General features: G+C 35.7%; 4 protein-coding genes across 6 annotated transcripts in view; 1 reads left to right on the top strand and 3 right to left on the bottom strand.

Annotated features, from left to right (window-relative positions):
• Nucleotides 1-284: 284 nt before the first annotated feature.
• On the bottom strand, nt 285-3,964 carry LOC148182160 (uncharacterized). 2 transcript variants are annotated; one of them, XM_088035036.1, is made up of 6 exons: nt 3,681-3,964; nt 3,375-3,634; nt 3,142-3,325; nt 2,931-3,093; nt 775-933; nt 285-715 (listed from the first exon to the last, which is right to left on the bottom strand). In XM_088035036.1, exons 1-6 carry the CDS (start codon nt 3,829-3,831, stop codon nt 688-690), a joined length of 945 nt encoding a protein of 314 aa, XP_087891162.1. In that variant the 5' UTR covers nt 3,832-3,964; the 3' UTR covers nt 285-687. The 2 variants fall into 2 exon arrangements, with proteins under 2 accessions (XP_087891162.1, XP_087891168.1); XM_088035042.1 differs by having other exon boundaries at nt 285-933; nt 3,681-3,963.
• A 199-nt stretch (nt 3,965-4,163) lies between these two features.
• Max (MYC associated factor X) lies at nt 4,164-7,367 on the bottom strand. Its single transcript, XM_088035051.1, has 5 exons — nt 7,143-7,367; nt 6,997-7,068; nt 4,863-4,973; nt 4,657-4,780; nt 4,164-4,607 (listed from the first exon to the last, which is right to left on the bottom strand). Exons 1-5 carry the CDS (start codon nt 7,179-7,181, stop codon nt 4,447-4,449), a joined length of 507 nt encoding a protein of 168 aa, XP_087891177.1. The 5' UTR covers nt 7,182-7,367; the 3' UTR covers nt 4,164-4,446.
• A 297-nt stretch (nt 7,368-7,664) lies between these two features.
• On the bottom strand, nt 7,665-15,365 carry atl (atlastin GTPase). 2 transcript variants are annotated; one of them, XM_088038809.1, is made up of 9 exons: nt 15,343-15,365; nt 13,469-13,689; nt 13,279-13,428; nt 13,073-13,228; nt 12,741-13,029; nt 12,510-12,694; nt 10,552-10,773; nt 10,223-10,504; nt 7,665-8,405 (listed from the first exon to the last, which is right to left on the bottom strand). In XM_088038809.1, the coding sequence occupies exons 2-9, from the start codon at nt 13,661-13,663 to the stop codon at nt 8,283-8,285; spliced, it is 1,602 nt and encodes a 533-aa protein (XP_087894935.1). In that variant the 5' UTR covers nt 13,664-13,689; nt 15,343-15,365; the 3' UTR covers nt 7,665-8,282. The 2 variants fall into 2 exon arrangements, with proteins under 2 accessions (XP_087894935.1, XP_087894928.1); XM_088038802.1 differs by lacking the exon at nt 15,343-15,365 and adding an exon at nt 14,089-14,191.
• Nucleotides 15,366-16,301: 936 nt separating this feature from the next.
• Nucleotides 16,302-21,682, top strand: part of LOC148182157 (sodium-dependent noradrenaline transporter-like) — a 21,919-nt gene continuing 16,538 nt past the window's right edge. The window contains exon 1 of the mRNA XM_088049819.1: nt 16,302-16,990. Within this exon, the coding sequence (XP_087905945.1) occupies nt 16,675-16,990 (316 nt within the window). The 5' untranslated portion in view covers nt 16,302-16,674. The remainder of the gene's footprint in view (nt 16,991-21,682) is intronic.

The following is a 21,682-nucleotide window of genomic DNA, read 5'->3' as shown; positions in this document are numbered from 1 at the left end:
TTTATTTTAGCGGATTTTGCATGTCAATGATCGTTTTTTGGACTTGGATTGAGACCGCTTCTTTGTCTAATTTAGTTCTGTCGGCTTTGTTCAAAGCTTTTCTAAAGAAACGTCGAAGTTTATCAACGACGTAAATCGTTTTCTTCAATTTCCAGACGATTTTAATCTAATCTCTCTATTATTATTTTATCTAATCTCCATAATCCCACTTTGTGTTTCCTGTTATTACCTTTGAATTGAGTAAATTCTCTGAAGTTTCTATTGTAATCAGGGAAAAACGACGATGAATTGTAGTTTTTATTGTTACTTACATAAGGCACATTTGTGTCTATAAAATGGAAACAAATATCACATAAAGAGGCAATTAATGGCATAATAATGAACCTCTAGGATATGACAACATTTTAAACTACCACAATATGCATTTCTTACAAAAAATAGCCAAGCGCATCTCCTAAAAAAATATTGCATCAGATTTTATTACACGTCATCTTATCTCCTATAAATAACATTATATAGACTGTAAATTAATTTTATCACCGTAATTTAATTAATCCTAACAAGCCCAGCTTCGTATAAACAATATAATTTCAACAGGAATACAGTGCATTTAAAAAATTTCCAAATTGGTCCTTTAGATAATCGTTGTGTTAATAAAACAACAAATAATAGCAGCCATAGTCGGTCCTACAAGCGTCCGTAACTACTTTTCGTCCTAGCGAGACAAATAACAATAAATAAAGTCGATTTTAACTAATAAGCGCTTCAGTTTACTGCGAAAGCCCGAAAAGCTTCAAGGCGTTAAAAGATGTCGCAAGAGCTACGTCCTCCGGTTTTTTATTCATGAAAGCTGCAATCATCTCCACAATCGCCGGCAATGAACACGGTTCGTTCCTCTGGAAGGTACAATATCGGTGTAGAAATGTTACTGATCTGCAAAAAAATATATTAATTATTACGCACTGCAAATACGGAAACTGGCAATATTTTCAGGAAAGGCATGACTGCAGAAATAGATATTTGCGGAATCAAGGACGTGACGCAGGGAAATTCAGGTATTATTAGAATTCGAACGAATAAAGTAAAACGCAGGATTTGGCGTGTTGTTAAACTTTGACCGCCACGTTTGCGATGTTCTAGAACGCTAATTAATGGAAAACAATGATAAGAGGTCGAATCTAGAAAGCAGCAACGAGCCGTTGAAATTTTAAATCTTATTGCGCAATGTTGTTCAAGTCGCACAGTAATTTCGTGATTCATGAAAATTACTTTCTATACGTCATTTTTCCTGCCGGGAATTTACCGATTTACAAAAGAGCAATTTTATTAGACATCAGGATTTGACAGGGATAAGTTAGATACCTGTTATAGCTAATTTTGAATAATGCGTTTGATAATAAGTAGGGGAAATATACTCGAAAGCCAAAATACGACTCTTCCACTCGATTTTCAAATTACGCAGCCTTTGCTGTAACCATGGTTATGTTTGTGTTACCATGGCTACGTAGTGTGTTGCCATGGCTACGTAGTGTGTTGCCATGGTTACGTTGTGTGGTACCATAGTTACGTTATCATTGTGACGGTTAGGTTAAGAGTTTTTTAGTATTAGCAAAATATGTTGAAAGACAAAGTTATAATGAACTACCTGCTAATCTTCACTCAAAACAAAAACAAGCTTATTGCCGATGCTCCTACAATTTGGTGACAATCTGAGTTGTTTGAAATTCCGCATTTTAAATTTGGCGCCTACAAAAGTTTTCTGCAGGAAAAACAACATTTCGGTCTTTATGGACGAGTCTACAAAACCGAATTATGTACAAGGCTTTATTTTCGATTGTAGTGACAATTTTCAAAAGAATTTCGCATAGAAACTTGTGACGGCATCAAAGTGCGCCGTTATCATGGTTACGAACTTTGTTTACAAGTGAAAATTTTTAAATCGTGCATTAAGTCGAAGAAATAGCTAGAATCGCGTCGAAAACGAAGAAATCTCTTCTTCCTCTTAAGTCCAGAAGTGTGTATGAAGAAATTAACAACGCGTACAGGAAGTTAAATGGTATTCTGACGTTAATTTATTTATAATTATTTCACACAAATCTTTATTACAGACGCCGGCCATAAAAAGCCACTTTATGGACGCTAAACGATAGGAAAATGCAGAGTTTTAGGGGGCGTTCTATTTAAGTTTCTGTTACTTCATCGAATATTAATATTTCTATAAATAACTTTAAGTACGGCGCACTGCCGGAAACTCAACAATTCGGAAATAATCTTTGATCACATCAGAGGAAAGGCGAAAAATATTATTTCTAATAAGTACAAGGTGTTTATAAATGTTTCTAGCATCAAGAGTGGTTATGAAGTATCAAAGAAATTTGCCGTTCTTTACAAATGTGGGTTTAGATTTTTTAACTGACATTTGTAGAACCTAAATCATGGAGCAAAGTTTCAAAAAAAACTGTTCTAGTTTCGGTTTGAAACCTGAAAATAATGAACTCGGACACAAAAACCTAACTGAAATGTCGTTGACGTAAGCGACATTATCAATAATTTTCAAAATAGTTATATTCACTATGAAAACAAGGCGGCAAAATAGTACATGACTGAAATTTTAGAGCCACCTTGATGCTAGAAACATTTATAAACACCTTGTATAAACTTTTCCCTCATAAAAATTATAGTGAAACTTAACAACACGCAATTATATAGAATTGGTTCTGCAGCCCATTGACTTGGAACACTGTTGAGTGCGTTCTCCAAAATAACATGCAGAAAATGTTCCACTTGTGCGTCTCATAAAGATCGCAAATAAGAATCCCAGCGAACTGTGAAAATTTCCCGTCAATTATCCTTCCTTTGTTTAGATTTCGCGATTAAAACTAACAGTTATACTTTAATTAATTACCAACTTATATACAGGGTGTTCTCACCTTTCCGTAAGACCATCCTTCACATGAAGAGGTAGTTTAGAAGCGCGCGTATTTGGGTACATAAAAGGAGCATCCGTCTCAACCACCAATCGATCTAGAGGTATAGATCCGTCCACCAGCAGCTTCCGCACGCCAACATCAGACTTGTCTTTACATAAGTAACCTACAAGGAAACATTAACATCGAGTGAGGTCCCCTAGGGGCTCAAAACCTGTTAATCCAATGTAAAATCCTTTAGAAAGATATGTTAGCGCCTGCTCCGCCGTCCCTGTAAAACAGTGGATTAAAACAGGCGGCAGCCGACCTTTGTACTGATCTAATATCGTCAATAAATCTTCATGAGCATCTCGTTCGTGAACAAACATCGGTTTATTAAGTTCTATAGCTAATTCGATCTGCAAGCAAACAGTTTAATTGAGGATGATTGAATCAAAGGAGGCGTACATGTTTCTGAAAAACGTGTCTCTGCTCGCTGGGCTCCGAAAAGTTTCGATTGAAATCCAACCCGCACTCGCCCACAGCGACACATTCGGGGTTGGTAGCCACCACTTTTAATTCCGTCCAAGACTCGTCCGTGTACGACTTGGCGTCGTGGGGGTGAATTCCAGCAGTCGAGTAGATCGTTCCGGGGTAGATTCTAGTCAGTCGCAGCGCTTCTTTGCTTGATTTCACTGAGGTCCCTGTCACCATGATTTTCTGGACACCTGTACAGCAAAGACGTGACTGGAAGACTACGAAATTTGGGGTTACCTGAGTCTCGGGCCCTTTGGATCACCGATTCCAAGTCCCTCGAGTATTTCTTGTTGGTTAAATTAGCGCCAACGTCGACGAGGATGTAGTTTTCGTAGCACTGCTCCATTTTTTTGTTGTTGGAATTTTGATTCTCTTCGTTGGTAGCCATGTCTTCGGAATCAGTCAACTGAGTAATAAATTGATAATAAAATGGTTCAATGTGACTGTAGAAACAAATATAACCCCATTAGTCATGTGTCATCGTGACAGAAATAAAGTAAACAGCTGCTGGGGTTTGGAGACTCGGTTGGTAACACCGCCAGGCCTACCCACCATGATTTAAATCCGTGGCGGCAAAACGATTTTTTTTTTCATAAACACGATTTTATTTAATAAATTTACATTTAAACAAGTTTGTGTCGGAACTACAAACGATAAGTTAATACAATTAATTATTTGTCTCGGGAGTCTGTAAATTGTACACACAACAAAAGGAACAAATCAAATTAGCAACGTTTGTATTCATTTCATCCCATTTCCTAGTTTAAAATAAGTAAACTACAAATATTTTTTATACATTTTTTTTGCCAAGGGCTGACAACATAAAAAAATAACTTAAAGCTTAAACAATAAATTTCTGACATTTACAAATGACTGAAGATTCCACTTTTCTGTTACTAAGTATTACAAACTACTATAATAATTGTACTGACAAAAATATGCGGACGGTTCCACCGCATTAAGAAGAGTCAAAGTATTGAAATCTCAATCTTCTTATCCATCGCTAATGGTAAGATCCGACCTTCAGCTTCTTTGGCCTTCGTGGTTGCACAGATCCCTCCATATCTGAAGTGTCTGACTCGGTTTCATTGTAATTTGAGTCTTTACCATCTGAAGATTCCACTCCAAATGACCCTGTGGTTTTGGCTTTTTCTAAGGTACGGACTGGAAAAAAAATCGTTAAACTAGAGTCGTCTTAAAGTTGAGTTTTTACTCTGAGCTTCTAGAAGGGTGTTTTGTCTTTTGAGATCGTCAATATCTTGCTGGTGGGAATGGTTCTTTTTTCGCATGAAAACGATATATTCGGCAGCTTTCTTCAAGATTTGGGCTCTACTTGCCTAAAATACAGCCTACAGTTGCGAGATTTCTGCGTAGTTTACGCAAAAGGCGCTCATTAAGTGGAAAATTAGACAGACTTACTACTTTTTCGCCGTTCAGAGCCGGGACAGAGTCTCGCAGACTGCTGAAACTGTCTTTTATGTGGTCGCGGCGTTTCCTTTCCAGCGCGTTGTGATGTGCCCGCTTTTCGGCCTAAAAAATAAAAAAATGAACCGAATTTGATTTATGATCGGATTTCAAATATTGCTTATTTTGCGGCCAGAGCACTCGCAAATCCTATTGCTTGTCCAGGAGACTGTAAACCAAGACTGCAAATTTTCCTGGTCGCAAAATATGGTGCAATAATTCAAAACCGGTCATAAATCAAATTCGGTTCACTCTAGAAGGGACAGTGGACTGCGGAAAGGAAGCCTAAAATTGAAGCAGCAAGGGAAAGCGCAGGCTAAACTACCTGTAAAATTCCGAGAATTTACCTGCCAAAAAGGCTTTTTTTGAAAACTGCCGAGTTCGTGGGTCATTACAACCGTGTTTCTCCCCGCTCTTTGTTAAAAGTGAGCGGATTCAACGGTAAACGATGGAAACAGTTTCCCAGTTAGGTAACCAAACGTTTTTTGAAAGTAACCAGCGTTTTATAATCGTTACATAAAGCCGAGCGTTCGCTGTAATTGTGCGTAACCGCGGGTCGTTCAAACGCCGAGCTAATTGAAATGTACAATATGAGCTCACACGGCGACTTGTAACAGTAAATTTGGCGAAAATTGGAACGAATTCCACCTCCAAATCGCGGTTTAAACGGGGTCAAATGATCAATCCGACTAAAGTTGAGACAATGGGAGTGCGATTAGATAAAAATAATTTGCATTAATAGGCATTTCCTGGTCGTTTTTGCCCAGAAGATCGGATGCTTGACTAAAATTATACAGGGTGGCCCACCTAAGACTTTCGAGCCCAATATCTTTGTTATTTGTGAACGGATTTTAAAGAAATTCTAAACTAAGATCACTGAAGAAATAAAGATTGATTTGGCATTGCGGACGCCACTCTGCTGTTCTTAAAAACGTTAATTTTATTCGTCTTCATTTAAATCTAAATCATATAAAATTATTCTTATTTTATAAAACGGCAATAATAACAGGCGTTCGCTGAAAATCAACGGTCCAGCAGGTCCAGTTTTCAAGAAAAACTGTAGAAACGGAGCCACGATTTCCAAACGCTACAAATCGTCTTGGGCTATGAAATCAAAGGCAGTTTTGGACATCCCTGACATTTGTTTCAATCTGTCAACTTTGACACTTCTCATTTGAGGTTATCGTCTGATTATGATCCACTTCGACCTACAAAAGCTCATTTCGGCTCATTGTTTGTTATTTCGATCTTTTGGAAATTATTCCATTGCATTGACACATAAACCGTCAGAATGTGTAGAAATTCAAACTTATCAAAAAGCAAGGTCAGTAGGGGTGCACAAAATAACGCTTTCATTTGTTATTTCAAAGATATCATCAATCGTTTTAAGAAAATTACCATTTTTAACGACAAAATCGACTCAATTTCTTATACAGAAAGAGCGATCCCGCCAATTTTTGGTAAATAAATTTAATTTTTCATAGTTAACGTGATAGGCAACGTTTTGAATAAATTTAGCCGTTAAAAAGGTAACTAAAAACTTGGTTTTATCGTTGAAATAGTTTAAATTAACGTCGAATTAAGCCTCACGTATTCAATAATCTTCGTTTTAAATTTGATTAAAAGACATGGGGCCCAAAACTCTTAGATGGGTATAAAAAGTTGAATGCTAACGTGATATGGAATGATAAATAGATAAAAACAAATGACTGAGCGCCAACTGTGTTGCATTACCAAAACGTAGAAAAGCACAATTTTGTTGATGTAGAGCTACAATTCGAATTTCGTTTAATAATTGATGATTTTAGAGTCTGAAACAAGTTAAAACTTGAATTTTCCCGTTTTTTTAAAAACCCAATATGTTATGAACCTGTAGATAGTAAACAAAGTGACTTAAAGTTGTTTTTCTCAGCAACTAGATCAAACTATTAGACGACTGCCCTGCAGCCCCCATTTTCCGCCAGTTCGCCACTTTCTAGCCCTGCAAGCCGCCCCCAGAACTAGCCCCAAAATCCAACATAAAACTGGCTCTCTCACTAGAAAGTGGCTAATTCTGACCCTGAAACTTGCAAGGGCGTTTCGAAAATACCTGTGAGTAATACTGGCTGCCCGAAGACTGTCTGCTGGGGGTTGGCTGGCGGGAGTCCGAATCTTCGCCTTCCTGGAAACGGGGGGTACAATCAATGTTAATATTGATCCATGTGATGTTTTGTGTATAAACACAACAATACTCACGTCGCTTTCAACGTCGATGTCCCGATCGTCATCGCTCATTGTAAAAAATACGAGTTTTCAAGACGAAACTGGCGATTTCAGGTGCTCGAAAGGCTCATCTACTTTTGCTTTTCTCAAAATGTCACAACACGAACAAAACTAGACGTGAATCGCACGATGTGCGTGACCTGTCATACTTGATAGCTAGAGTCACGACCAGCTGACAGCTCTTTGTCACAAAATTTACAATGCAGTCCCGAAAAAATCCGCTGGAGCTTAAACAAACCACCAAATTGGCTTAAGTTGACGCTGCGACCAAAATTCCTGCAATTCCGGCCGTTTTGTAAAAACTACGCCACTTTTAATAGTTCTGTCATTTTCACTCGACTCTAAATATCGACGTTGCCATGAATTACCGACCGAGTCGTTGCAACTTGTTGGTTACACGTGGTCTCATTTCAACGCACGTGATTTGAGTAGTTTTAGTCCGGAAACGAACCAAATTTGGTGTGGGGGTGGGCGTAGGTGCGCGGGAAACCAGCGTTAAATAAAATAATAAATTTATTTATAACCAAAACCAAATACAAGTTTTATTACATTTTAGAATTAAAATAAAGTTGAGCAGTTTGCTGAAAAAACGAAATTTGTTCATATCTAGCTTAAAATTGTTATAAAATGACTGTATTAACATTCAACTCTGCGGTCTCATCACCTATTTCCTAACAATAAAATGCATTTTACTTATACTGAGGAAATTGACACCACAACGAGTACGAAACCACAAGACAAACAATAAAACAAACATTGGGTTAATAAAAGGCACTTGGGTGGTGAATTATATTGCAATGTCAGTACTCATGTATTACATTAAACGGAATTAATTACTCGAACATGTGTTAGAATTTTTGCAAACTTTACATAACAGTGTATAATAAAATGATTCATGTAATAGATAAAATGTATTATTTTAGAAGCGTTATTTACAAATATAAATTACAATAATACCAACATTGCCAAGATATCACATGTTCAGCAAAGTTACATACTAAATGATTTTCCATAAAACCTATGGCAAGACAAAATGAACAACAATCCAACTGACGATGACGCTAATATGTAACAATGCTTTCGAGGGCGCTATTATTACCAACTGAAGTGTCATCACGCCTGTTTCTTCCCATTTGCCGTAATATTCGTCGCATTAAGAACAGTTCTTTCAGCTACTTCGACAGCCATTTGCTGCATACCGTTCTCGACGTAAGTTTGTACGACGGGTTTCATACACTGAAAACGCCAAAATTATTATCAAAGATTTGCACCTTCGGCAACATGCAATTAAAACGATCAAAGTACATACGTTTCCTCTCTTTTCTCTTTCTAAAATACGCATGCTATAAGGGAAAACACTCTTTTAGTCGACTAAGGCGTTTCAACACGTTAAAATCTCAGAGAAAAGTGTGCACAGTTCGGCGGAAAAGAATTTTATTCGAAAAACCAACAATGTATTCTAGGGCACCTCCTTTTTCAAAAAAGTCACATTTTAAATCATTGTAGGTTGAATTACTTTTATTTTGAAAATTTATGTATTAATATTTGAATTTTCCTTGTTTTTTAAACTTTTGATGGATTAGCCGTTTCAAATTCTATAATCGACAACAGTATGTTTGCTGTGACAAGCATTTATATAACTCTAAAACCAAGGCAGGTGGATAAGAAATTGCAATGACATAATTGAAATTTGAGGAAAATACGACTTTTGAGCCGTCAATTGACTACCAAATTGCAAAACTGTAGAGAAAAAGACCCAATTTTAGAAATTTAGGCACCTTTGTTTAAATTCGGAATGTTTTTATATATACAGTACATCGGCTGCGAAACTTGGAAAAGTTACTATCTATAAATTGGGTATTAATTTTAATAAATTACAAATGTCTAGAACAGAAGACAGACTTTAACAATTTTATTTTAAAAACGAAGCGAAAATTTCCGACAAACACCATTAAAATTTCGGTAAAACTACTACTTTTGAGCCGTGTATTAATTCTACCAAATTGCAAAATTGTCGAGCAAAAAACACAATATTTGGAAATTTTAATTTTCAAGAGAAAGCAAATTGGTCTGACATCCACCACTAAAATTCGTAGTTTTAGTAATTTTTGTGCTACAACTATGAAAATTGGGGAATTTTTTACTATTAACTCGTATATTAACGTTAGCAAACTGGAAAATTGTTGAGAAAAAGGCGCACATTCTAGAGATTTTAATTAACTATGTACACTACCCAGCAAAATTAACGCAAAATCGGTCTATTAACATAAAAAGTGGATATAAAAAAAATTATCGACGATTCACACCAACTTACAATTACTTTAATATGATAGAACATTTATACGCCAATCCAAATTGCATTTTAAACTTTTAAATGCATTCAGAACTAAACAGTTTCATTAACTGATTTAACACAAATGTGACAAAAAATCGTCAAGTAAGATCTCAGAAATGGTTTTATGCCACGAACAATACTGATTGTTATTCGAGGAAGCAAAACACTCTGTCGAGGCCAACTGTAAAACTCGAGGTAAAAATCACAGCGATTCCCATTTTTGTTTTTTGCAACTATTTTGCAACAAGTGTTAATTTTGTGGAAAAAAATTGATATTAAATTGTCAAAATAGCTTTAAAATGAATGTACATATTCAAAAAATTTTTTTTTAAAGTTTGCGTTAATTTTGCGGCGCAGTGTAGTTATAATATTTTGCCAATTACGTTATTGAAATTTTTTTTTTTACCCACTTGTCTTGGTTTTAGAGTTGTATGACATAAATGCTTTTCTCATGAAATATTCTTGTTGTTAATTACAGAATTTTAACCAGTTAAACCATCAAAAATAAAAATATAAAAAAATGCAATTATTGAAACACAAATTTGCAAAATGTAAGTAATTTAACCAACGAAGAATTAAAATTTGACTTCTTTTGAAAAAGTGGGTGTTCTAGAACACATTGTAGGTTTACATTTTCATGAGCAACTTTCTTCAAATAAAATTATCTTACGGCGCACCGTGTGTACTAAATGTGACGCAACACCAAACTTGGACTCACATTCTCCCAGATCAGATTGGCCACTTCGTCGATATGCAAGCCAACTTCCCGGAATTCCCCGCTGTACCTGACGTACGCCCACATGGCCAACGTGAGAAACGAAAACGCCATCATAGTGTTGAATATGTTGGCAATGGTGTACGCTCCAAACAACCCAAACACGCCCGAAGCGATATAACAAATTACGGCAACGGCGAAGAAAACCGCTGGTGTTCGAGCAGCTTTGAAAATATTTTTACTCTCATTATGCGCTTTAAATTGATTAAACGTTTCCTCCAGATCCTGGAAAATCAAGTTTGAATAGGAAAATTCTCAAGTGCGTTTTTTACTTTTTCGAGCTGGTCTTTGTACTTTTCGCTAAACTCGTCGCCTCCCATTTTTCTTTTGCTTTGGAATTGATGGATTGCTTTGTCTTTAAACCTACGGTGTTCTGTTTCTATTGTTGCGGTATTTAAATACGGTTTGTTTCCTCCACAACACTCCTCCATTAGCTGCGTGTACGTTTCTTTGGCGTCGGCAACGGCCGAGAGATTATTCGCTTCCGCGGTTGCCTTTTGGGAAATCAAATTAAAAATAAACAACCAATTTATATAGGTGAGATAAAATTTTGTCAAAGAAAAGAAGGATAATCAGAGTGGCAAGAATTAGAATATTTTTAACCCTTCAACTGTTGTTTTCTCATAAACTACAAACGATGAGAATTTAAAATTTTCGGAACAAAAATAAGCGAATAAGACAAATCGAATGACAATATTCACATATTCGTGAGACTTACGATTATGCCGAAAGTAGTAGTCAACTTGCTTATTTAAAATGGAACACCCCATGTATTATTAAAGGTGACTTTATGTATAACCTGCTATACTTAAATTGAACCATTTCCGAGTTATCTTATTTTTTCTAAAAAAAAAAAATGCACAACAAAAATGAAATTTTCTTTCCGAAATAAGTTCCCTATAATTTATTTCAAAGTCGCCACGTTAATTGGAAAATAAGTACAATACAAACGTACAATAAAATTTTGCGTTAACTTTATGTATTGGACACCTATTTCCTACTAAAAATACGGAAAAAAGAAGTGTTTTTATTCTTTTGTTTCCAATTTTTTTAAGCATGCTTAGGAATGGTAACAATTTAATTTTATGTAAATCTTTTATAAACCAATTTGATGGTCTAATAGAAATAAAACATTCTCAAAAATGTTTGTGGAAATATTTTTTTTTATAGTCAGAATTTTATAACTTTGGTTTAACTCCGCCTACCTTTTGGGCCAATTGAATTTTAGCTGAAAGTCTGATTTACTCTGCAACAGTTTGTTAGTTCGTTGATATTTGCGAGAAACCGAGGTAGAAATATCCAAACATTAGATGACGAAACACGATCAAAATCGATGTAGGTTTCACGATTAATTGAATTCCCTCAAAACTGCAAATTTTCTTGACACGTGTGACACTGGAGTTGTCAAATTTTTTATTATGTTGGGTAAAGGAGGCTAGCCATTCCTTGATTCGACAAATTCAAATCGTCATTTGTCCATGTAGGCGAGGTTAAACCAAAGTTATAAAATTCCGACTTTAATTGACATATTTCAGAAATGATATAATTTAGGTCTAGCACGGTATATAGAAAATGATCTTCAATATAGATTTAAAAAATGCAATAAAATATAAAGTGTTTTAACAATAACCGGCATAATTTCGGCATAACCGGAAGTGTCACGTAAGTGTGAAGCTAATTATTCAAATTATCTTATCCTCTTACTTTTGTCCCCAAAATTTCAAATTCTTATCATTTGTATTTTCTGAGAAAAATGGCAAAACAAATATACAGGTGTCCCAGAACTCCTCACCCAGATAAAAAAGTCTTATGAAGGCAACAATTCTGAACCTAAATTTTAAAACAAAAATTTTGTAGCCAATCCGGAAGCTGAACAGAATTTGAAAATCGGTAACTATGGACACATACTATCGTCCATTAGTCAGACTCTCGTTGCCTGGGAAATTGGGATGGCCTTTTACTCCACCTCTACAATAAGCTTTCGGGATTGGTTGTTAATTTTTCTGCTTTCTCGAATACTATTAAACTTAATTAATTTTTGTTTTGAAATTTACCCCCTGCATTACTGTCGGCACACTCCCTTGTTCTCTGGGTCATGAGTTCTGGGACAAACTGAATACGTTTACAACAGTTAAAGGGTTAAATATTTGAATAGTGGACATTTCAATGGTAATTTAGTTTCCTGTTCCCATCTTCGAGATATTTTCGTTTTATGTAAAACTGAACTCACCACAAGCATGGATTTTGGCTCCGGCAATTCATTCCCTTTGTATATTGCCATGTACGACTTAAAATATTGAACTAAGTCCCTCGCTTTGACTTTCTGCCCGTTGATCCTCTTCAAAACCAAGTTTTCCGGCCCCAACAACATCGGAACCAAAATCTTCAAGTTTTCTTTAAACTCCGAGTCGATTTCTAACAAACGCAACGATAAAACAAATAAACAATGCGCGTTTTTTACCTTCCAATCTGCCGTCAAACGTGGGACTGGTGGCCACTTTAATGCCAGGATGTGGCATCAAAAAACATGCGATTTCACTAAACAACGACTTAATGTGTTTCCTGAGAGATTCCAGCTCTGGATGGGAGTTTTCGTTTACTTCTAACCGTTTTTTGAGGATTTGTTGCCCCCCCACGGCCCCGTAAGGAGCCTCGTACGGGAACCGCCAGTCTCTGACCAGAAACTGGAGTCTTTGAAACGGCACTTTCCCTGAGTCGGCGAGAGCCAGTCTTCCGTATTCTGTAAACAACTGCAAAAACAGTTAATTTGCACGTGTGTTATTATTGCGTTACCTGTAAATGTTGCAAGTCATCTTCTTGGATGTTGCTGGATAAGTTGTAGATTTGGACAGAGCTTAGCATTGTACTGAGAGCGAAAATTGTGGCACATTCACGAACGGTGCTTTTACTGTCCCAAGTTCCTTGGGTGTCCAACAGAACCACCGCAATCTGTTGATTCATTAATGAGGGAAACTCAAGAGAGAATGAAGAGTTTTTACCTTTTCGCCGGTGAGCAACTCTGTCAAGAACACGTCGGACCACATGAGTATCCCGGTGGTGTCGCGTTCGGAGCCTCCGCGCCATGAGAAGCCTTCCAAGGGGGCGTCGTCGGCCCCCAGCCATTCGGACGTATTTTGTTTAAGTACATACTACATTTATTACTAAGACACTTCGAAATCAAGTACTCACTTTTGAGCTCAAGTATCTCAGGAAAAAGTCCAGAAGAAACGACTTGCCGTGTCGGAAGGCCCCAGCCACTGAGATCACCACAACATACCTATCCTTGACCTCGTCCCTTAGCAGTACCTTTCGCAAGGCTTCCTCGTCCAAGGTGAAGGTGTGATCCTCGTTGGCGAGGACAATTGGGACTGCATGTGGCTTCATTTTCTTCAGACTGGGATCAATAACATCTACAACCAGAATTTCACATTGACACTCTCCGCTGATTGAAAGGGAGAAATGACAGGGCAAAGGTTTATTAATCAACTGTTTTAAACATGACGTCAGGTATCTTTGTTTTTTGCTCACATTAATTTAATGAGATTTTGACAGTAAGGATGCCCTTGAAAAGTTGGATGTTAATTATAGCCCTTTCTGCCACGAGCGAGGAGGACCTGATCAAACTTAACCAAAACCGATTAAAATTAACAACTTTTTGCAATTTCATTGTGTCGCAGATGGGTTTGAACGAATATTGTCAAGATCACCACGCACACTTGATGATTGAATCCAATGTCAAAGCCAAGGTTTTTCAAAAGTTGGGGGGCTAATTTCGCGTAGAAAATCAAACAATTAAATGCTTTAAATACCTTCTACTGAAGATTCTCGATTCTGTACGTGTTTACGTTGCCTTATGTCAGACATGTTGAACGTGTAGTGGCAATAGTGGCATCTCCTTTTCCCCCAACTCGTTCTTTGTCACCAGAAAAGCGCGCGGTTTTCAAATCAAATTATTTTCTAATCAATAAATTAAAATTAATTAATCACTCAACACTGATAATGGAATTAGTCATATATTAACGCTTCTATTAAACTTGTCTTTTTTATTGATTAATAATGCCCAAATTGTATTTTCTGCTAATTATCGTAATGGCCTGGCGGTGAAAATGCGTTTTTCAAATTGAAGGAAATTTTTGCGTTTTGCTATGTAATCCTATTGTAAGATGGCACGAATGTCTGATAGACGACATTCAATTTCCTGTTTTCACATCATAATTTCCTTTTCAGGTAAAAGTGGTAAACAAACGTGGAAAATATAAATGAATTCGGCAAGAGCTATTTATGGATTTTATTTCAGTTTAAAATGGAAAACGACGGATTTGAAAGGTCAACAGACTAGAAAAATTATTACAAAGTTACGAATTTTAATAGAAAAAAGTCGGAAATATTTGGTTCAAACTAAAAAAATTCTAAAATCAATTTCTTGTTCTAAAATTCTGCACTTTGGCACAGTTAATAAACACAAAGAAGAAATAACTTTCCAAAATTTCATTGTCTTCACTTGAAAACTGACAAAGATGCGAATTTTAATCGAAAAAAAACGAAAATTTTTGGATCGTTCTAAAATAAAATTTTCTAAAATCTTTCTTTTTGGTTCTAAAATTCTGCCCTTTGGAACAGTAAATGAACACTTTGAATGTAGTATCTTCACCCAATTTCATTGTCATAGCTTAAAATCTGACGATATGAATTTTAAATAAATAAAGACGAAAATTTTTGGTTCGTTCTAAAATAAAAATTTCTAAAATTTGTATATATCACTAGTGAAATTTCCAAAAAAGTTTGCTGTGAAAATTTCATTGTCTTCACTTGAAAACTGACAAAGATGCGAATTTTAATCGAAAAAAAAAACGAAAATTTTTGGTTCGTTCTAAAAAAAAAATCTAAAATCTCCATTTCTTGTTTAAAATCCTGCTTTTTGGCACAGTTAATAAACACTTCAAAAGTAGTAGTTTCCCCAAATTTTATTGACATAACTCACAATCTAACAAAAACAACAAAAGGATCCGAAAGAATTCGAAGAAAGCAAAAAAAATGATTTCAAAGATATTATTAAAACTTACATATTTTTACTGGAGAACTCACACTTCATTGTAACGATCTGTTACTTACGAATTTACTAGAAATACAACTAGATTCAGACTATTTTATTTTTGCTGTAGAGTTTATTTTTAATACTATGTACAAGCAAGTTATAAATTTCAAGATGTGTGTACCAAGCTATTCTTGTTATAGCCATTAAATTTAGACGTGGTTTTTATATCTAATAATAACGGGAAAACAACAAATTCAGCCTCGAAATTTTTTTACGCAAATTTAACATTTTAGTACTAAAACTTAAAGAGGTTCTTAATTCGAGGGCAATTTTTAGAATCCAATGCTATTGCCAATTATTAAAAAAAAATCGGCAAATTTTAAATTTTCCACTCAAAATTTCGAAGTTGGTAATACTTAAAATGGTGTAATATTGAAAGACCTGTTGATTTAAAAATTCGGCAAAAAATAAAATTCCTATGTCTAGCAATCCGGGGAACACCCGATACGCGTCTTTTAAATCTTGAAAGTAGTAAAATGAGCGAATCGATTGTAAGAAACCTGCAAACTACAATTAAACTAATATTTATTTTACGTTTTTATTTCTGTTTGCCACTCGTCTACGCAATCTCGTTTCTACTTATCTACTCATAAATCAATTAACCAATGTTTCAAGTTTATGAAAACATTAAACTTTCGTAACAATGAAAAAGTAATAAGTGTGGCCATTACTTTAAAAGTTACACTTTTAATTAAAAACTAAATTGGTAATATTGCTAGTTACGACCTGTGCCTATCTTAATAGCTCAGGTGCAACAATAAAAAAAACAAAACCCCAATTAGCGTCCCATTTTTTTTTCGTTAATTTGACTCTTAACTTCGTGAGCATTTCGCGGAATTTGCGATGATTATAGTCAAATAAAACATGTCATGCGAATGTCCGATTTTATCAGAGTCCTCTTTGCCAATCCGTTCAAGTTGAACTTCATTCGAGCCAAGCGCGTTAGTTTGACGACAGCTATCTGCTGTGAAGGCGCGCTCCCGAATATTCCCGTCGAAACTTTAAAAACTTGCGACGAAAAAAAGCAGTCGACACTCCCCAACGAAATCAAGTAGACAGTCCTTGAAAAAAGGCCTAAAGTTTGTGTGAAAAATGTGATTTTTAGTGTCTCTCCGTGCAACTGAAATGCACCTTAACCATAAATGTCGAAATTACAACTAAACGAAGAGTTACGTGTTTCGTTCCCAATTTCTGTCCATTTAACTAATGAAAATGCAACCAATTAAAAGACCGTTAATCTCACTTGCGGTGGCAGGAAAACATTCACACTAACGCCGAATTGCGATGAGATAAACGAAACATGTCTTCGATTTACGAGAACCTACCAATGAAGAAAGTCAGCGAAGAGACCAGAGGCTCCGACTCTAAACAGAAGAAGAGGAAAAGCACGCCTGATATCCAGAAGATCTCGCCGCAAAACAACATTCCAAAGAAACCCAGAAGCATTTCGGAGATGTTCTTCAACAGGAACCACGACGACGAAAAGGGGGAAAGTGAAGAGAGCCTCACCAACGGTGGTGAGAAAAGTGAGGCCGAAGAGAAGAAAATCCAGTCGACGCCGACCTCGACGTTGGATGATGGTTACGAGTCCTGCAATAGCACTCCTTTAGTTTCAGGTTTGTTTCAAAAGGCGGCCTTGATCGCAACACACAAAAAAACAATTGTGGCTTTGTCAAACTTGCAGCGTACCAACCATGAATCGACAAATTTTTAAAACCTCAGCCGATTAATCGAAATTTTAATTTCCTACGTCGCGTTTAATAGAAATTCAACAGGTGGTGTTTAGATTTTTACAACAAAAATAAATTTCCCTCTCGTTACGCCCCTGTCAGTGGCGGTGTTGCCAAGAAATATAAGTTATTGTGATTATAGAGGTAAAAATAGCCGAGAATAGTTTTTCTCCAAAGATTTAATTAAATTGTTTGTGTGGATCGGCGTCGTCCATTAGAAAATGTTTGTTGAGCGTATTTTTTTTCATTAAAATACAATTAAATGCTTGTTTGATTTGGGCTGGGATGTCATCGGCAATAAATAAATTAAGTTAACAGAGCTAAAGTGTTTAAGCGTAGCTTAAGTGGTAAAAATAGCCTGATTGAGTAGGTGCTTGGATTTTCGATTTTCCTTGCGAATTTTGCGGAAGTCTAATAATGGATTTGTCGTGCGATGAGAATTTTAATAAAAACGCGGTTGCGGCTTCGAAAAACGTCAAAACGATCGCCTTAATCACGACTCGAATTAAAACAAATTTAGATTACCACGTGCAGACAATTGCTGTTTTAAGGAAAGTTTCGTTGATTAAAATGCGCTTAATGAGCCTAAATCGACTGCATTTCAATTCATTTATTGTTGCACTGCAATAATGAGAGATACAGTTGCAAATGTCCATCAAAAGATCATAAATTTTAAAATTTGTATCATGTAATTCGTTACTGTTGCCAATGCTGCAATGGTGGTGTTGTGTGAATTGAGTTTTGGGGTACAAAAGACGATCGAATTTAATGTTAATTCATCAAGACTCCAACTTTAAATAAAAAAATACTGGCAAGTGTCAAAGAGTGTTGAGCGATCAAAATTTTAATGATCTCTACATTCTAAGCTAAAAAATCCCTAGAAAATCCCCAGACACCATGAATTTCGTACGTCAAAACGATCTGAAAATTACAAACGAAGAAAACGTCTGTTTTATTTGAGTTTTGTAAGCGCCAAATTTAAAATGGGGCTCTGTGATTAGTCATTCGGCGATTCTTCTGCGGAATGTCAAAATAAGATCTGTCACATTTGTCAAATTATCATCAATTGCAGATTAGCAAGCCTTTCATTATTGGCATTGTTATATTTTGCAATTACTACGAAAAACTTGACAGTTGCTTGTGGCGCCATCTATTAAACAAAATTGACACGTGTCTATTAGGTAAAGTCCGTTTATGTTTTAAAAAACCACCAACACGGCAATCTTCCCCTGCTTTACAACCGGCAACGTTGCCTAGGCAGATTTTTGGTGAGAAAATAATTGTAAAATTTTTGACATTTCTGAAAATTACGCAGTGTTTCCGTTAAAAACCGTTTTTTTTACACCCTGTTGGATTGCAAATCAAAGGATTAAATAGTGAAAAGGCTCGGCACAGCCTGAAAGGTTGTTTTGTGTAATCAAATTGTCAATTAGGCAACTAACCTATTTGATTTTATCACCAAAAAGTCACCATCGACAACGTTGCCGGTTGTAAAGTGGTGGGAGAGTGCGGTGTCGGTGGTTTTTAAAAAAAAAACGGACTTTATCTGATGATTAAAATTGCTCCGTTGTAAACCGGTAAATTACGTATAGGTGAAAGCAGTATTTTCAGAAATATTTTTTTCGGAATCAATAAACAAAAAAATAAATTAAAAAATGCTTTTTTTGTACATCATGCCTTCGAAATTTAACTTACAGATTTACAGTCGCGGTCAAATAATTTTGGACATTAAAATCATTAATAGTAATAAAGTGTAAAGCAACCTTAATGAATTTAATTATTACGGTCATTTAACAACGGTTGTGATAAAATTTAGTCGTCAAATTGACAGTAAAGCGTAGACTACACTCAAATTTCTAAAATGTCAATAAAATGATTTGGCCGCGACTGCAGTTAAACACTAAAATCTCTAGGTTCCCCTAGATTCGTCAGAAAATTGAAAAAAAAAAACATTTTCCTTCCAATATTTCAAAAATCCCTAGATTCGGGGAAATTTCTAGATTTGGCAACACTGTTTCCAAAGATAATTCCCCAAAATTCCAACCTTAAATAGAAAAATAACTGTCAAAGCGTACACGTGCAACTAAACCGACCGGAATCTTGATGAAACTTTTAAGACCTCAAGGTTGGCATTGTCCCCCAGAACTTGTCAATGTTGACATAAAAATTGCTGTGTATACTATTTAGTTTGTTTTTAGTTTTTATTTTATATTTTTATGTTATTTATCATTTGTTTATAAATTATTTAATTCCGAAAGATTTTATACATTGACAGAACTTACACGACCGTCTTTTGTACCAAAAAACCCAATTCACACAACACCGCTATTGCAACATTTGCAACAGGACCGAATTACACGATAAAAATTCTAGAATTTGTGACCTTGACTAGACTGTAAAATTCGGCGCATCCACCATTTTTGTAACGTCGGAAAATTTGTTGCTTGTTCGATAATTCCGTGAAAACCCGGAAAATTGAGGAGATAAAAAAATAATATTAAAAGATTTCATTCCATGCTCAAGTAATTAATTAGCTTTCGGTGAATCTCTCAAACAGAATTGAGAAAGAAATCCCGAAAAAGCCGTATAAATAAATCTTCTAATTCTAATTATTGGCTAGCATATAAATTGCCATTTTACAAGACTAGCTCAGGTAATTAGCTGCTCTTATAATTAAGAGCTGCTAAGCTAAATAATTAAAAGGTAATGAGATCACTTTTACTAAGGTTTCAACAAACGAAAGAGAATTTAATTATTTACATAGTCACGGAAATATGACCGCTAGCATATAATTTGAAGGAATTATACTTTTTCCCGTTAATTATGTTAGAACCATTCCAATTAAAATAACACGTCTTCATCTAACCAGAGATCAATTATTGTAAATTAATGAGTTTTTTTGCAACCCTAATATAATTACCCTGTTACAACGTGTCAACAAGTTTCCCCCTTTCCCAAAATGTAATAACAACTTTCCCTTGAATTGTAATTTGTTTAAAAAATCAATTTAGAATTTTAAATAATCCTCTCTAATTCGAGCTTTGATAGACACCACAGACAAAAGTCAGGCATTGTTGTAAATGGAATACAAATTGATGGGAGCGTGGTCAGCACTGAAGGACTCTCTTGTTCGCGGAGCACCCATTATTCCCGATATTCAGCCTTTGACGATTCAGGCAAAAAAACGGCGTCAACAAAAATTAATTCGGAGAAAGTCCTTTAATTTAGGTAACAATTTGATTAATACGCAAAGTTGGCGAAAAGCTCTCAAAACTTACTTAAGTCTTTTTAATTATATTCGACTTACTTTTAATGCATCCAAGATTAAAATGTTGAAGTTTCGGTTTGGAAATTACAACATTAAGTTGTGTATCGAATACTAATTTCGTTTCAGAGGTAGCTGAAGGTGTATCGATCAAGAACAAGTTCCGGTTCGAAAATTAAGAATTCGGAAGTAATCAAATTTATTTAAAAACGCTTTGCATTAATATCGCAAGGATATTGAAGGATTTGTTCGAAATTAATAGAAGGAAACGTGTCGTGAGGCTTGTACCTGATCCATGAAGAGGGAAGGCACGATATCCTGGACATATCTTAGTGATATTGGCGTCCTGGAATGTAGTAATGTGCAACGAACGGGCTCCGGAACCGCTCCGGACTCCGGGGATCTCCTCAACGATGAAGTCCCTCGGAATTGTGGAATGCCACCTATAATACCCACCAGTTCAGAGACGATGTAAGGCACACGTCTTATTCGAGTCGGCTATTCAATGGAAAATATGAGGAATATTAACACACTAATTTTAAACGATTTAATTTCGCGTCCTCTGGGATTTTATAATAAATCATATTAATGCGGAAGCTAAGGGCGACCTTCACCCTTCAAACTCGTCTTATTGGATTTTACGCTCACTTTATAAGTTTTGAATTTATTTTCATATACAATTTTTAGAGGCGAGGGAAAAGTAAAAGGGGTATTGTTCGCCAGTGGCAATGTTTCGAGGATGCGTTTCAAATCGTCGTAATGCGTTTCACACTTGAGGGTTCATTGTAATAAAGAAATGCAGTTTTCAAAGAAATCATCTCTTTTACTGTTTTAAAAATGGTGGATGCGTCATTCAGCAGTACCAACATACAGTCGCTTATTGGGAAAATTAGCCAGCAGTTGTTCAGACGTAGAAAGTGGACATAATTTTTAACATTTCAATTCTCGGATTCTCCAATTCTTTTTGGTGTTTTTATCAATGATGCAGAAAAATCCGGATAATAATTCGCTCCAACGGTCCATATTTTCTGCGGAATGTTTTACCTCGATTTTTTTCATTCATTTGTTTATTTGCTGACAAAGCAACGGTTGGTAACACAATAATTTTAGCTTCGGTGTTGGGAAAAGTAATACTATAAATTTAAATAGCTACAAGGTGTTTATAAATGTTTCTAGCATCAAGGGTGGCTATGAAATGTCAAAGAAATTTGCCGCTCATTACAAATGTGGGTTTCGATTTTTCAACTGACATTTGCAGTTAACCTCAAACATTGAGTAAAGTAAGTTTTGAGAAATAAACTATTCTAGTTGAT

Source organism: Gnatocerus cornutus, chromosome 1, assembly GCF_029298725.1.
Source record: "Gnatocerus cornutus isolate USDA-ARS CGAHR chromosome 1, icGnaCorn1.1, whole genome shotgun sequence".
In the NCBI taxonomy this organism is placed as follows: Eukaryota; Metazoa; Arthropoda; class Insecta; order Coleoptera; family Tenebrionidae; genus Gnatocerus; species Gnatocerus cornutus.
This window is presented reverse-complemented; position numbering and strand designations above follow the sequence as displayed.

Bases quoted from the DNA above. Each gene is read 5' to 3' on its own strand.
- LOC148182160 (XM_088035036.1), bottom strand. From the start codon at position 3,831: ATGGCTACCAACGAAGAGAATCAAAATTCCAACAACAAAAAAATGGAG. The intron at 3,635-3,680 runs GTAACCCCAAAT...TTTGCTGTACAG, and splicing joins CCAAAGGGCCCGAGACTCAG to GTGTCCAGAAAATCATGGTG. The intron at 3,326-3,374 runs GTACGCCTCCTT...GTTTGCTTGCAG, and splicing joins GACACGTTTTTCAGAAACAT to ATCGAATTAGCTATAGAACT.
- Max (XM_088035051.1), bottom strand. From the start codon at position 7,181: ATGAGCGATGACGATCGGGACATCGACGTTGAAAGCGAC. The intron at 4,974-6,996 runs GTATTTTCGAAA...TTTATTTTTTAG, and splicing joins GCAGCCAGTATTACTCACAG to GCCGAAAAGCGGGCACATCA. The intron at 4,781-4,862 runs GTAAGTCTGTCT...GCTGTATTTTAG, and splicing joins CTCTGAACGGCGAAAAAGTA to GCAAGTAGAGCCCAAATCTT.
- atl (XM_088038802.1), bottom strand. From the start codon at position 14,143: ATGTCTGACATAAGGCAACGTAAACACGTACAGAATCGAGAATCTTCA. The intron at 13,229-13,278 runs GTAAAAACTCTT...ATGAATCAACAG, and splicing joins AGTTGCTCACCGGCGAAAAG to ATTGCGGTGGTTCTGTTGGA. The intron at 10,774-12,509 runs GTGAGTTCAGTT...ATTTCCCAAAAG, and splicing joins AGCCAAAATCCATGCTTGTG to GCAACCGCGGAAGCGAATAA.